This window comes from Vulpes vulpes, chromosome 5 (genome assembly GCF_048418805.1).
Source record: "Vulpes vulpes isolate BD-2025 chromosome 5, VulVul3, whole genome shotgun sequence".
Lineage (NCBI taxonomy): Eukaryota > Metazoa > Chordata > Mammalia > Carnivora > Canidae > Vulpes > Vulpes vulpes.
Genome location: NC_132784.1, coordinates 56,148,806 through 56,164,528, shown reverse-complemented (window position 1 = coordinate 56,164,528; position 15,723 = coordinate 56,148,806). Strand labels below are relative to the sequence as shown.

Genomic DNA, 15,723 nt, shown 5'->3' with positions numbered 1-15,723 from the left:
GGGAGTCGGGAGGAGTCAGATAGCATCCTTGCTCCATCACCCTCCTTGAAATCCTAACTGCCCCTCCCTGCGTTATGCTGCCCTATACCTTCCACCTATTAGCTCTCTCCTCGAGCAAAACCCAAGTATCCTATATGTTGTGCCACAAAACATTCTACCTCCACGTCGTTTCCCCGGGCTGTGCCTCCCCATGGCCCTCAGGGTCCTGAGTCCATTCCTCACCATCCTGCTGCACCTGACCTCATACCAGGCGCTGCTATCGGGCTGACTGGGCTCAATCACGTGCTGTCCCATGACACCATCACCGTCTATCCCGCCAGGTGCTCCCTATGTAGACAGCACTCCTGGGGGTAGCAGGTCCTTGATGCACTCTGCAAACCTGGCACCATGTCATCCTCAATAACTTTTTTTTTTTTTTACCTCCAGTGGCTGGCCCCCGTAGCCTCAGGAGATACATTATGACATTCCCAGGGGATGCCTGGATGCATGGATGTACCCTATGGATACTGTTTTTTTCTGCACATACATAATACTTATCATAGGGTTTAATTTTTAAAATAGGTGCAGCAAGAGATTAACGATGACTGACAATAAAGTAGAACAATTATAACACTCGGTAATAAATGACACATGAACACGCACTAGGCTACCACGGCCTTGTCACAAAGATCAGGAAGCGGGTCGCTCACCCAGGGATCATGGTGACCACAGGGATCTAACAAACCACAGGGGGAGGGGCTGCTGTAGACCACAGTTATGCAGACATGTGCATCTACAGAACACATGGGTTCTTTTTTTTTTTTTTTTTTTTTCAGAACACATGGGTTCTAACCAACATTCCAGATGAGCCTGACCAGAAGCCCCAGAATTTACAGTAGCTTACAACCGCCACACCAGGAACAAATCAGCCTCTCGGGAGGCACCAGCTCCCACAGCGGACCTCCCTGGCCATGGCAAAAGGACCGAGGTGCATGCACATGCTTCTTGCAAACCCCAGAATGGCGCTGGCCGGCCTCACCTCACCAGGTCACTGGGCTTCTTGAAGCTCTTGGGGCAGTAGGAGCAGCAGTTGGCATACTTGGGCTCGGCCTCCAGCTCTGCCTGCCTGTCCTTCATCTCACTGATGCGGTCCTTCTCCGCTGCCGACTGCACTAGGACCTGCTCGGACACGGTGGCGCTCTCCTGCGGCCGAATCTTGGCCAACTGTGCTGTCTCCTCCTCGGTAAAAGTGATGACCTCAGGACGAGCTTTTCGGGAGGCGCTCCTTTCAGAATTCTCCTCCTCTTCCTCCATACACACATCTAAACAAAACACAGGAAAAGGATTCAAGCCTAAGAAAAAATTAAGTTTCCACAAAACAAGTAAATTGAAATGAAACAAGTCCGTAGAGTTTAAAATGAATGACTCATGAAGCTCTATTTGGGCCCCTGGGGTTTCCTGCCCTCCACCAGTGGAAAGAAGCAGGGTCACCGGGGCAGCAGCACCGTGCCACCTTGTCACAAAAGCACCTGCCTGAGGACCAGCCCGGCGGAGAGATCCGAAATCGCCCGCATCCACATGTCACCAGCATTCATTAACACACTCACTGATGTGGGCGAAAATGGAATTATCCTCAGATAAAGAAAATCAGCAGCCCAAAACAGAAGACCAAAGTGATAAATGAGCAAAAAGGCCCTAACGAGTTACCAAAAAAAAAAAAAAACCCTCAAATAAATATGTGTAAGTATCCTCTCGGGGAGAAGGGAGGATGTATGTGCAGGGATTGAAAACCAGAAGAAGGCCTAACAAGGGATCCCTGGGTGGCGCAGCGGTTTAGCGCCTGCCTTTGGCCCAGGGCGTGATTCTGGAGACCCGGGATCGAATCCCACGTCAGGCTCCCGGTGCATGGAGCCTGCTTCTCCCTCTGTCTCTGCCTCTCTCTCTCTCTCTCTCTCTCTCTCTGATGACTATCATAAATAAATAAAAATTAAAAAAAAAAAAAGTTTAAAAAAAAAAAAAAAAAAAAAGAAGGCCTAACAAACCTGAGGAGGAAGAGAGGCTGCCTGGGAGCAGAGGTCAGAGGCACAGGTGACAAGGAAACAGAAGAATAAACCTCAAGATAAACAGCAGCCAGAGGGACAGGGGCGAGTGCCCCATGAGTGCCAGGAGCCACCTGGATGTCTCTGCTGGGGGAGAGGGACAATGACAGGAGGGAGACCGGCATAGAAGGAGTGGGAAGGAGATAATAAACCCTGGGCAAACCGGGGGGACAGTGGGGTGTGGACGGCGCCACCAGCATGGGTAACATTCAAAGCCCCAAGAGCACCATCAACATGGGGAAGCTGAGGGAGGCCAAGGGCAGTGGAATGGAGTATGGCACACAGGGGACACTCACGGGGCCATGTTGCCCCTGTCCTCACACACAGGAGACACTCATGGGGACACACAGGCCCTGTCCTCACACACATGCCAAGGTAAAGCCCACAGTGTGAGAGTAGCACAGTGGCTTCCACTCCTCGGTGATCCCAGAGGGCAAATACCAGGACACGCCAAGGTGGCATCAATATATATGTAGCAGAGATGAGGCTGCCATAGGAGCCCCAGCCAATCCTCATGGCAGAGCCACCAGGACATAAGGTGCTGATGATGATGGGGAACAGCTCAGCAGAGTATAGGATGCCGCAACGGCTCGTTCATCACCACCCTCCACCTTGAGGGGTTCCAGAAATAGTATGTGGTGCCCTAGGTTTCATAACTCGCTGCAAGCAGAGAAGTTATTTCTTCTTGTCCTCCATTCATCACAGGACAATGGTGGAAATAAAGGCTTTACAAGGAATGACAAGATTGAGAAGTTGGCGCCACGTGAGGAAGTACTAGAGGTGAGAAACATGGACATTCAAAATTACCTACCAAGGAGGCCAGAGCAGCGGCTCGGTGGTGGAGTCAGAGTTGTTACCACCTTCAGGTAGGTTAGCCACATTTTAAAGACCTTTCCCCCAAAATATAAGATAAAGCTATAGGGCTGTCGCTTCAGCTGAGCACACCAGAGACAACCATGACCTGGAGGCCAGGTGAGCACAGAGCACATGGGGAAGAAGGCAATGAGCCATCAGCCCACCCAACGCTTACACCCTGGCCTCATCACACTCACCCCACAGACATCAAGCGCCACCGCGTCACAGCGCTAAAACGCTGTGTGGTCATAACAGACAACTGCACGTTCTTAATCCCAACGTTTCACTTGTGGGACATGCTAAGAAGAAAGGATATTCCTAGGATGACGGCACGTACACAGTGGATGGTGCGCTAACCCGCCTGTCTTAACACTGCGCTAGCTCCACAGGCGTGTGGAGGGGTACGGAGCTCCCTAACTGCTGCTCTTGCTCAGGGACACACATGGATGGAGAGCACTCATCCATCAACGGGGAATTATGGAACCGAATAGGAAGACTTCCATGTCATCCCTGGAACCAAGGCAGATCTGTGTTTAGTACCATATCCGTCCACGACAAACACCAGCAGAGGGAAAACCAAGTGGACCATGACACTGTGAGGCAAGAGGCCCTGTCTGTCAAGAAATTATCATCACAACCTCCACGCATGCCTGGGGTGTGGTGACTACTGAGGTAGCTTCCTTCTCTGCTCCTCCTGCATCTTTTCCCTGAGAGCACATATTGCTGTCATAGTCAGAAAATAAACTAGTTTTAAAAGTGATGTGTACACTCATCTATCAGTCCTCTAGCATCTGGCTATTGAACCTCGAATCAACGATGGGCAGTACCTCCTCCTTCGGCCTCTCCTGTTGCTGACACAGCAGAGGGGACGGCCTGGTGCCTCTTCATGTGCTTCTTACAGTGCACTGTGGTCCGGAAGCCCTGCTCACAAAACGGACACTTGTAAGGCTTCATGCTCATGTGCGTGGCCATGTGCCTGGTGAGGCTGCCATTGGTCGTGAATGAGGCGTTGCAAACACTGCAGCTGAATGCCTTTACTCCTGTGGCAACAGAAACAAGGTTAAAAAAACATATTTCATTACTTTAAAAGCAAAAGTAGTCAAATGCAAACAAAGACATTTTTGATAAGCCACAAAACTGAAGACTGTTTATTGCCCTGGTCTTATTTTAAGAATATGGAAATAGACACAGAGTCTTACTACTAATTCACTAGTGGAATTAAGGCCACGAGAGCATTGCTCTAAACAAGTGCCAGGTTCTCTCTGCCCCTCCATCACTGACACTTCAGCTACATCGCACCACCATGACAATCAGCCACGGCTCCTCATTGAAGCTGTGCAGGCTCCCCTCTGCTGCAGGGAGTTCCAGCTGGCCCTCGCCGCACCTGCCCTCCACCCATCTTCCTGTGCCTGCGACCACCAACTGTGACTAATCCTACAGAGCAGAGCCTGCCCTTGTTCTGTCAGTATGTTTCTATTTTCAAATGAAGCCTTATACAGAATACACGGGTAATGAAACATACATTACCCAATAAACATACTGAATTTAATGAACAGATAAAAGTAACAGATTTAAAACTGCAAATCCTGTATCTGATAATGTATTGAACAAATTCTTTAAACAACTCAACAGTAAGACTGCCAAGAATCTAATGTAAAATGACACAGGATTAGAAGAGCTGCTTCTCAATACACACACTGTAGGAAGTTCCAAATTGTCAGCCCCTAGAGAGGTACTAATGAAACCCATGAGTAGATTCCATGGCACACTAAGGATGGTCATGGGAGAGGGAAAAGCAACACCAAGTGCTGAGCAGAGCGTGAGCTGGGAACCCTTGTTCATCACGTGTGGACAAACACAATGGTGCAGCCACTGTGGAAAAGTCGGATCAACTCAACAGTTTACACTGAGTTACCACAGGACCAAGCCACACATGTTCACAGCAGGATAATTCCCAGGAGCCTAAAGATGGAGACTACTCAAACGTCCAACGACAGATAATGGAGGAATAAAAGGTGGTCCCTCCACACAAAGCTACACGAAGGAACGAGGTGCTGGTTCTGGCTACAGTGTGGAAGAACCCTGCACACATGCTCAGGAAAGGGAGGCCTATCTGCATGTTTCCATTTATATGGCATGTCCAGAACAGACGTTCCACAGAGATGGAAAGCTGCCTAGGGCAGGGCATCGAGGCAAAATGGGGAGTGTACCGCTCACAGGTACAGAGCTTCTTTTGGCTATGATGGAAATGTTCTAGGATGAGGTGGCAGTGATGGCCACAACCCTCCGTGAAAATCCTGGAAACCACAAGGCCCCCGTGCCAGGCAGACAATGACCTGTGTGTGTCTTCTCGTGAGACTTGAGGACCCCGGAGGAAACAAAGCCGCGTCCACAGAGCTTGCACTTGTAGGGCTTCTCACCAGTGTGGGACCGCACATGCTGCTTCAGGTGGCTAGACTTCTTAAAGCCTTTGTTGCAGTACTCACACCTATTAACACAGCACAATTACAAGGGTGACATCGGAGACTGGAGGAACACAAACAGTCTTCACCAGTGATCACTCCACAATTGGGCCCAAGTGTTACCACAATAGGGTGTACTCGCCAACGTCTAAAAAATTATCAAATACTAGCAATAATAATTTGTTGGATCAAATTCTGCTCAAGGTATCTGTAATCTTACATATATTTTATTATTTCAATATCAGCAAATCCTACAGCAATCCCCCAGCAGGTATTTTATCTGATAATCCGATACTAACAGGAGAAAAGTTTATTATGTACTCATTTCCTTACTAAGCCATACAAAACACTGTGAAATCTTCCATCACCTCACGAGTGCAGACACTTGGAAATGCCAACTTATACACTCTTTAGGTTTATAAAATACTTGACAAAACAGATTCTCCTTTTTTTATGGACATGCACCCTCATGGCTTTAAATATTAGCCTATATACTGAGAGCTCCCAATTGCGTGACTCCAGCCGGACCTCTCCCCTTAATCCCAACCTAGTATAACGAACCTACGTGACCCCTCTTCTCAAATATCAACCCTAACGACACAAAACCAAATCTTGGCCTTAGCGCCAGGCCTGCTCCCCCAAAAGTCTCCCCTCTTTCCAGGGATAGTATTTCTTCCTTCCAGTTGCTTGGGTTGAAGTCCAAGAAGTCATCCTTAAACCTCATGTCTTCTCACACCTCTACCTGTTACAAATCCCGTGGGTCCTACCTTCTGGCCACTCCCCGGGATGGCAACACCTGCCTCTTCCATGAGCAGCTCACATAGTATCTGGCACCTCCTCCTGTTGCCTCTTCCCCCACGGCCCACAGCAATACCACATCTACGGTGCGTCTCCCTTATTCATTTTGTTCATCTCTTTCCACTAGAGTGCAAACTCCTGAGGACAGGGGGTTTTCTTCTGTTTTGCTAATACAGCCCTAGTGGTTGGCATATCATGGACTATCAACAAGTGTTGAATAAATGCATGAATGATGCAAGCCTAGAAGGCCACAAATACCTAAGCAGATGTCACAAAGGAAGAATCCTGAAAAAACATGTGATTAATTGCACTTAAAAGTATCAATGATAAATCCTAATTAAACATTGGCAGGAGAATACTTGCTCAATAGATGAAAGTGTAAATAAAATATCAGGACAGTCGCAGAAATCCTGAAGTCCAGCTGTGTGTATCTCCCTCAGCATCCATGGATTCCCCCCAAATGAGGAACCGTGGCTCTAACACAGTTATATTTCTGCAAATTCAAGATGATCTCAGGATGACACACTTCCAAAGGTAAGATATCCGCTGCACAAGAACACCAGCCCAAGGTACTCAAGATCTTGCATGAGGGACAAATCCCATGGGCACATGAGAAGAAGGTGACTCAGCCTCTCAAACACTGTTCTCCTCATGACATTAGCAAACCTCAGCCATTCTCAAAAACCTCAATTGGGACCACCTGTTTGAGGTAAGACAGCTCACCATTTTTAAAGGGTAACTATATAGTATTTTTTTGGTTAAATGGCTTTGGAAAAAAAAAATCATTAGACTTTCAGAAGTATTTTACGCAAATAAAAAAATTATTACAATGTTATAGAGCCAAGACTATCTCCATTAAAACTTTTGCTTTTCAGATGATGTGGATGCTCGCATTCAGTTTTGTAAAACCACGTTTGTCTTATTCCCCGTGTGTGTTCTGGTCCTGGCGTCCTGAGGCAGCCATCTATCTGTCAGCCATGTCCTTCCAGCGTCCAGATCACACATGGCACCTAGAAGGCACGCAGAACGCAGTGCCGAACAAATGGCTGCCTGAAAGACGAGCAGCTGCATTTACAAACTGTCATTGCAAGCACTGTGCCTTGTGCTTGTTATGTATAAAGATGACAAAGAACCCTGAATGTGGTTTAACTAAAATATGGTAGCAAAGGCTTCCAAGGTAACAGGAGACCGCCTCGGAAAAGGTGAGTCGCACAGGCTGCGACCTCCTCACCTGGTCCTCTATCAAGCTGTAGAGATCTTGGCAAGCTCACCTCTTTGGTCTCAGATCCCTCAATGATAACAACATGGGAATGATAATGGACCTTGTTCACAGCGCTGCCCAGGCAAGGGGAGGCACACGCTGCACACAGCAGTTTGTCCAGCAGCACCCAGCAGCGCCCAGACGCCCTCCTACCTGTAGGAGCGCCGGCTCTGATCCTCCCTGTCCTCCAGGAATTGTGGACGTTGACTCTGCAGCTCCAGTTCCTCCTGGGATGACTCCTGGATCAGACGAGTGGTCTAAAATTTAGCAGAAGTATAAAGCAGACTACCTGAATACCTATAAATAAATGCAAAACAACTAACAACTAAGGACATGAATGTTTATAAATGCAGATTCAAAGGAGAAACTTATTTGGTTAGGTTAATAATAAGTCTTTCATACCAATTTTATTATTTTCTATTAATTTGCTTTGATACAAAGTTTAACCAAGTATGAAATTGGTCTTTCCTTATTTGTTTATACTTCTTAGTAAGAGATTCCTCACCTGCTCTACTCTTACTGAGAGTGAATCAAAGTCCTACTACCTCACTTGTCAGAAAACCACAGGGAGAGAAAGCATGTTCCCCGCCTCAGGAGAAATAGCATGCCCGTGGGGAGCAGTCCTGTCAGCCCCATCCCTTCCTGACACAGGTATGGCGACCCAGCTGCCCCAGCGGGAGCTGAGTAAAGATCTAGTGCAGGATGTCTGACTCGTCCAGAAAGTACTGATGCTCACAGGACAGAGGGGAGCTGACCTTGAGAACATGTAGAACAGGCCAGGACTGAACAGCAAGAGCCTACCTGTCATGGCAACTTGCTCACCTGACTTCTGCCACGAGCACCCTGGGTGCGTGCACAGCTGTATTCAGAGGCTCTGCAGCGAAGGGCAAGCCACCACCACATGGCATGCTCCCCGCTGCCCAGATTCAGCATCTGAATGACGTGCTTTCTACTCTACAGTGCTTTCTACTCTACGAAAATGTGCTCTGAGGGTCCAGGAGAAGCTACCAACAGTGGCCCTGTTCTCTTTCAATGGTGGCTTGTAAAGAATGATTAGAGGCGCCTGGGGGGCTCAGTTAGTTAACACCTTCAACTCAGTTCATGATCCCAGGCTACCAACAGTGGCCCTGTTCTCTTTCAATGGTGGCTTGTAAAGAATGATTAGAGGCGCCTGGGGGGCTCAGTTAGTTAACACCTTCAACTCAGTTCATGATCCCAGGCTCCTGGGATCGGGCCCCATATCAAGATCCCTATTCAGCAGGGAGCCTGCTTCTCCTTCTCCCTCTACCTGCTGCTCTGCCATCTTGTGCATGCATGCACGTGCGTGCTCTCGCTAATAAATAAAATTTTTTAAAAAAAGAAAACGATTGTCCAATCATTTCCATGTCTATTGAAACTTTCCCAAAAATTGGAAAATCAAAACCAAAACCAAAATTTAGATGTTTCCAACTAGACTGAGTAGAAATTTTAAATCATGTGTTTGAATATTTATTTTTAGTATGTCAGCATTCTTAGTATTTTCATGCTAAGGTTCCACATTTAAGATTCCACCAATAAAACCATTTAGGCCATATCACTAAAGCAACATAATACCCTTCAATTTATTACATGATGCTTTACTGACTTCCTGACTTATAACCCAAAGGTAAAATCTTATGTCATGGGGTAAGTCTTTAAGTAAAATATAAATGTTTGAAGGGAAAAGACGTGTATGTGAGCATCTCAGCCTCCCAGATGATGCAATCACCGTGGCCACAAGAAGTCAGCACATCCTTCTACATAAGCAGAATGAGCATGAGTACAGTGACAAGTAAAACAGAATGTGCCAGCCAACGACAAGCGCCCCTCCCATGGACACTCACTACGTTCATAGCATCAGAGCTGGGGACCTGCAGTAGGTTCTGCTGATGGAAGCTGGTGGATAGGGCTTGAGATTCCAGTGTGCTGGAGTCCTGCAGCTGCTGGACGGGTGCAAACGGGGTCGGCTGACTATACGTATCAGTCACGGTAAAGCCTGAAACAAAACAAAAAATATGAGTTTGACAAAAAATACAACAGTCACACCAAAAAAAGACTAAAAAGTTGGCTTTACAGATGAAGATTTCTGCCTTCTGACTTAGAATCAGGGTTAGCTTTTCCCAGCAGGCCCTAAGAACGTGTACCCACACCCCTGTTGCACAGGCTCCCAGACGAGCCGGCCATGTGCGGCTTCCCCCACCCCTACTTGTATTCAGTCACTGTCTCAGCCACAAACGACATGCAGATGGTCACTACAGGTACTTCCAGACAACCCAAGCCCACCGCAAACAGCACACGCACATACATATGCACACGCACACATGAGCAATCCAGGCCAAAAGTTATCGGCTGAAATGATCAATTTCAGAAGGGCCTGAAAACAAACATGTAGGCTGCTATAAAATCCAGCCGCCCCTGGAGCAGCTTGCCTCAATGCCCACATGGGACCCGTCACTGACCCTGCGACAAGCCGGCCTGTTCGAAGGACTGCTGTGCTGGCGCCTGCTCCTCAAACTGGTCCATGTGCCCTTGCAGAGTGGGCGGGGCCACGAACCTGTCTGAGATAAAGATGCAGACAGAAGGGGAGTCATCGATTTCCAACACAGTGAGATCTACCACTCTGTCCAAAAGGATATATTAGTGAGTTTTCAAACACTAGCTTCCTCATTTTGAAAAGACAATAGGGTGGCAATTTATATATATATATATAAATATAATATATATATATAATTTCATTTTATACATTTATATTTTAATTTATTATTATAAATAATTTACTTACTCATAATAAATTAAATAATATTAAATAATATGACTAATAATGTGTTAAATATATGTCTATATAAAAATAAGTATATAATTTATGTTTTTTATATATGGGGTATACTATAAGGCATTATCTCTGTACTTGGAGAATATCACTTCACAGTTTATAACTTAGACATTTTTCTGTAGGGAAACACGCTGAGTACAATTACATTCAAGAACTATTTAAAACCTTGTGGCAACATAGAGGATAAAAAGCACAAAATCCTGCTCACGGACTACACACATTTGGGATTTCCATCACACAAACAGTAAACTGGCCAGCAAATTGTCTGTTAGCAGGCATGTACGAGACAGGGAGCCTGTGCCATACACAAATCACTACGACCCCAGGCTCACTGTCTACACTAGAGCCGATGTCTTTCTCCACAAGATTCCATTGATGAGGACAGCAATGGTTGGATCAGGGCCTGACCCCGCTGCAGACAGTGACAAATGGCTCACACACCCGCACAGGGCTGTGAATCAGACGTGCGGTGTGTGATGACAGAATGCTAGTGACCAGACAGATGTGTACGTACTGAAAACGAAAGCTATTCTCAACATATGAAAGGAGAAGAGTAGCCTACAAAGAAAGCGTGTGTGGAAGGGTCCTATTTCTGTGATTCTCTATCACAGCAAACCCGCGCGGGCGTACACACACGGCACAAACTGTGCTTTAAAGTCAGAGAGATACCAATACAGACTGGAGTGAGCATAATCAGCTGTCCAGTATATTTCCATTGAGGTCAACAATTTCCCAAAGTGAAAAATGAACAATAAATTCAGTGAATGAATCAAAGAACTTTAAAAAACCATATGATTGTTGTAAAAGTTAGAACTTTGGAAATATTTGCCTTCATCTGCTTCCAGAGGTTGATGTGTCAACTGCTGACCAAGTCCCGGATCTTCCGTGCGCACGACCTGCTGGGGCTCCAGGTCTAGCATGGCCTCGGGGTCTGTGGTGCCTGCCGCCGCCGCTTGCTGCAGCTCTTCGCTCTCAACCTCCACCTGCATGTGTGTCGAGACGTGCATGCTCTGATGGTCCACAGCACTGTCATCTATCGAGGAGGCTTGCTGATGCTGCTGGAGCTGCTGGGCAAGCTCGTATCTTCAAAACATCAACGACAATCCGCACAGTCAGGTGCTGTCAAAATTTACTCCTAGGAAGTACTGTTGTGCAAGCCGCAATTTATTAGATAACATTTTAAGAAAACTATTTCATTTGAAGCCATGGTGGCAATCCAGTTGAAATTAAATGCTATTAATAACTCTAAAGGAAAATCATGTTCCCTTAAAACAGGGGCTTTCACAGATTATAGGGACATGAAAGCAGCAAAGAGAGGATGAAGGACAACACACAGCAGAATATTTAAAATTTAAAAAGAAAATTAAAAAGATATGTTTCAAAGTAAAGCTGTCCTAGTTCAAAATTAAAACTAAAATTCATTCTGCAATGAGTTAAAGTATACAGAAAAAGCACTGAACAAAGTAAGATAGCACCTTTACAGATGGATTTCAATATTATAAACAAATGTGGTGCATAGATTGGGGGCAGAGTCCTATGACCTGCTGTCCCTCACAGGCTGGGGCCACAGACACCATATTTGACCAACGATCTATTGCATGACAGAACCCTGACTAGGAGGCATATATGTGGCTACTCCTAATTTCTGCAAAACTATTATTCACATTCATATTGCTGTTACATATAGTAGATATGTCCAGTATATTTCCATTGAGGTCAACAATTTCCCAAAGTGAAAAATGAACAATAAATTCAGTGAATGAATCAAAGAACTTTAAAAAAGCAGCTCAATTACCTGATTAATAGGCTGCACAGTACCTGAGACATCAACGGTCTGTTCCCCTCTTGAAGATACCAGGGTCAGACGCAAATACACTCCACCATCTGCCTGATTCCAGAATCTTATGTCTACTTAGAATTCCATTCTTAGTTCCAAACAAAATCTTTCTTCTTCATTTTCTAATATCAAAAACAGTCACCCCTCAACTACTGTTACTGAGGAAGGGGAAACAAAAATGTAATAAAAATAGCCGAGTATTAAAACATACATCGTGACACCTTTACTATGATGGTGACTGCAGCAGTGCCAAGATGTTCACTCAGGGCTTCTTCATGACTCCCCAAAGGATGGGAGGAGATTGTCTTGTGTGGTAACTGATAGAAGCTTTTTTCCTATACTTGTACTACTTTCTATACTTTTACCTTTTATACTTATTTTTAATATAAGCGTGTATGGTATTTTAGGAATTCCTAACACTTTGAACAAAGGGATGAAACACTGAAGCGCCTCGCTGCTTGCAGGTGGGTTCAAGAACACACAATCTATAGGAGAACACCCAGCAGCAGCCAATGCAACACTTCACCTAATAGAGGTGACCTAGCCAAAAACAGCTGACCTACTTCCCAGAAATTCTACTACTTGGCTGCCAAGTCCATAAACTAGGCCTTCAGCGTGGACTCCCACACTACCACGGCGAGTGCACGGGCTTAAAAAGCCCTGAATTCCTGATAGAGACAAAGTATTACTCACATGCCAATGGGCCAGGTCATGTCCCAGGTCAACCCCTCTCAGCATGTACTACTGCTCTTAGGCACCTAGTATAGCAATCAGGGAGCACAGTACCCCAAACATCTAGGCACCAGGAATTCCCCAGTACAAATGCTTGTGAAGCCATCATTTCCTCCATAAAATGCAGGAAAGTATAAACTGGATATAAAACTGGCAAGAGTCCCCCACAGTGACACCACCAATATCATATTCCAGCAGTTCCAATTCTCAGTGCACGAATCAATTATGCCAAGATCAAAGAAGACAATTCTCTGTCCTAAGTGCTTAGACATCCAGAGGGATAATACCATTCTCACAGTTAGCTTATTCTACCATTTGGGGTTTGGTTTTGTTGGTAATATCAGGCAGAGATATCTGGGTTAAAATAGTGCCTGGAAGTAAATTTTCTGGACCAGAAGGTTTAATATTCTCTTATGGCAGACCTAGTGACTCTTAGTTTCAAAGTTACCTTATCTAGGCTTTCCATTACAATACAGACTCCTGTGGCATCACAGAAACACACATGAACAAGCTCCAGATACAGCCAGTGTCTATAAGGGCTTCTCAGCTCACCTTCATTTAGAGATGAGATGGGCCTTCTAATCAAGTAAAAATGTAACTTAATTTTAACAATGGATTTATGTGATAGCTAAAACATATGTTCTTAGTTAACAACACAGAATGATCATTCAGATATGAATGATTGCCTAGAAATCCCAAGGTTGACTGACTAGGATTTTCCTTTTGGCAGTCTTCATGACCTAATTATCCCAGCCATGGTTTATTTAGCGTTTCAGTTACTACTACCTGTTTTAAGAGAACTTAAAAAGCATCTAGCTCAATATAGACTACTTCAATATTATATTAAAAATAAAAGCATTAATGTTCTAGTCTGCAGCTCTTAACAGATTCTTAGACAATGACATGAAAGTTTCCTGAGCCCATACTCCTCAAGCTAGATGGAATAATACAGGAATTAAAGACAATTATTTCTTAAAAACACTGTCTACCACCATCTGGGAATTACAGATTACTAAAAAGTGACCATCAGAATTATACCTACCTATGGGTTTTCATGTGCTTTTTGCAATTTAGTGAGGTCTTAAATGTTTTCTGGCAATAGGGACACATATAGGGACGAAGGTCATTATGGATACCCATATGTCGCCGTAAGCTACCACCAGTAGTGAAAGCTCCATTACATATCAGACACTTGAAAGATTTTAGTCCCGTGTGCGTTCGGACGTGTGCTTTGAGCACTCCTGCAGAAACAAAGCCTCTTCCACACTGAGAACATTTAAAAGGCTTTTCACCTGTATGTGATCTAAAAAGAATAAAAATTTTCATGAATAAGCTTCTTACAACTTTATAATGCTTTATACTCTATTGTGCACTAGTACATTCTTTCACTTGGACACCACTTTCTGAAGCTAAGCAGTGAGAACACCCGAGATTCAGAGAGCTCGAGTGACTTGCCTGAAGCCACACAGGGAGGGGGCACACAGCAGAGACAAAGCTGTATCGCAAGCCTGCCCCTAAGTTCTAAGCAGTTTCATGACATTTCACCATCTCTCGGGACCGAGTTTTTGCTTTCTTTCCACTGTTGCTAGCACACAGCATTCAACTTAATGCTGATGAACACAACTGAAACACTGCTAAAGTAATTGTAATGCAACAAACCAAGTACTTTTCTGACACGTCCTAGAAACTGCAAACACTGAAATATAAGAGGGGTGTACGTAAAACTCAGTGACAATTTCTGGGTAAAATATTATAATCATGACACTAAAGAATGAAAACATCAGTCACCAATAAATACTTTGGGGTCAAATGAGATATTTTAAATACCAAAAGCTGACACTACCATCGTTTAAATTTCTACAAGTCACCAGCTCACTAAGTCACTGGATTTGCTCTACATTCCCATTTCTGAATCTGTTACCTTACCTGATGTGTTGTTTAAGGTGGCAAGATTTTTTATATGCACGATGACAGTAAAAACACTTGTACGGTCTATCTGCTTCGTTTACAAAATTATTATTAAAATAACTTTGAAAAAACTGGTTTCTTGGAATGGGCTGGATAAGACCTACAAACCAAAAGAAAATCAGGAATAATTCACTGTTAATGCTACTAAAAAAGTTAAATGTCAAAAAGCAACTGCTTTCCCCAGAAGATGAAGGTTTTGAGGAGTTACAGTCTAGATTGCAGTGTTGCCGCTAAGTGCTATCTTAACTGTGTTAGGTATTGGCTATTTTTTAAAAGCCCATTGGGAAACACAGTTAATATAAGACAGATATTTTCCAACACAAGGAGTATCTGTATGCTGCAGCTACTTCCTTTGGTCTTAGAGCCAATTTTTAATGGATTCCTACATTTAATGGCATGGAATCTAAATAAACTATATCCAAAATGTAGGTTCATCAGGAGAGTAAATCCTTTATTTGTTCAGTATACTGTTCCCTAAGCACCATAATAAACTCAAACCACAAATGGTCCTAACATGATCTTTTGTCCTAAAAATGAGTCAGCTTTCCCATAGCCATTTTATTAAAGGATTATCTGTGAACGGCAAAAGTACTAAGTATTAGTATTTAATAGTATTTAAGTATTTCGGGTTTTACATACTTTCAATAAAGGAAGAATCCCCTTAGGTTGCCTATGTAATAAACATGTCTTGATCAAGCTATTGAGTTCAAAACGCAACTCAGGACAAATGTCCACCTGAGCCATTTGAATTACTTCACATTTACCTGGAGCATTAAGAGGAAGACTTCACCATCAGCTCCCTGACAGCATGCTGCCTGCCAGGATCCAGGCCCACTCCCAACCTCCCTGCTCACTCACTCCCCGTGCCCTTACTCCCAGCA

General features: G+C 44.6%; 1 protein-coding gene across 3 annotated transcripts in view; it reads right to left on the bottom strand.

The window, feature by feature from the left end:
• Positions 1-15,723, bottom strand: part of ZNF236 (zinc finger protein 236) — a 111,059-nt gene that overhangs the window by 37,121 nt on the left and 58,215 nt on the right. For all 3 annotated transcript variants that reach the window (XR_012001595.1, XM_072758139.1, XM_025997764.2), the window contains 9 exons: positions 14,801-14,942; positions 13,917-14,177; positions 11,135-11,388; positions 9,932-10,030; positions 9,317-9,468; positions 7,608-7,711; positions 5,270-5,421; positions 3,761-3,973; positions 1,019-1,301 (listed from right to left, as the gene is read on the bottom strand). Coding sequence is in view for 2 of the 3 variants with exons in the window: in XM_072758139.1 (XP_072614240.1) it covers positions 1,019-1,301; positions 3,761-3,973; positions 5,270-5,421; positions 7,608-7,711; positions 9,317-9,468; positions 9,932-10,030; positions 11,135-11,388; positions 13,917-14,177; positions 14,801-14,942 (1,660 nt within the window). In the remaining variant the exon portion in view is untranslated. The remainder of the gene's footprint in view (positions 1-1,018; positions 1,302-3,760; positions 3,974-5,269; positions 5,422-7,607; positions 7,712-9,316; positions 9,469-9,931; positions 10,031-11,134; positions 11,389-13,916; positions 14,178-14,800; positions 14,943-15,723) is intronic.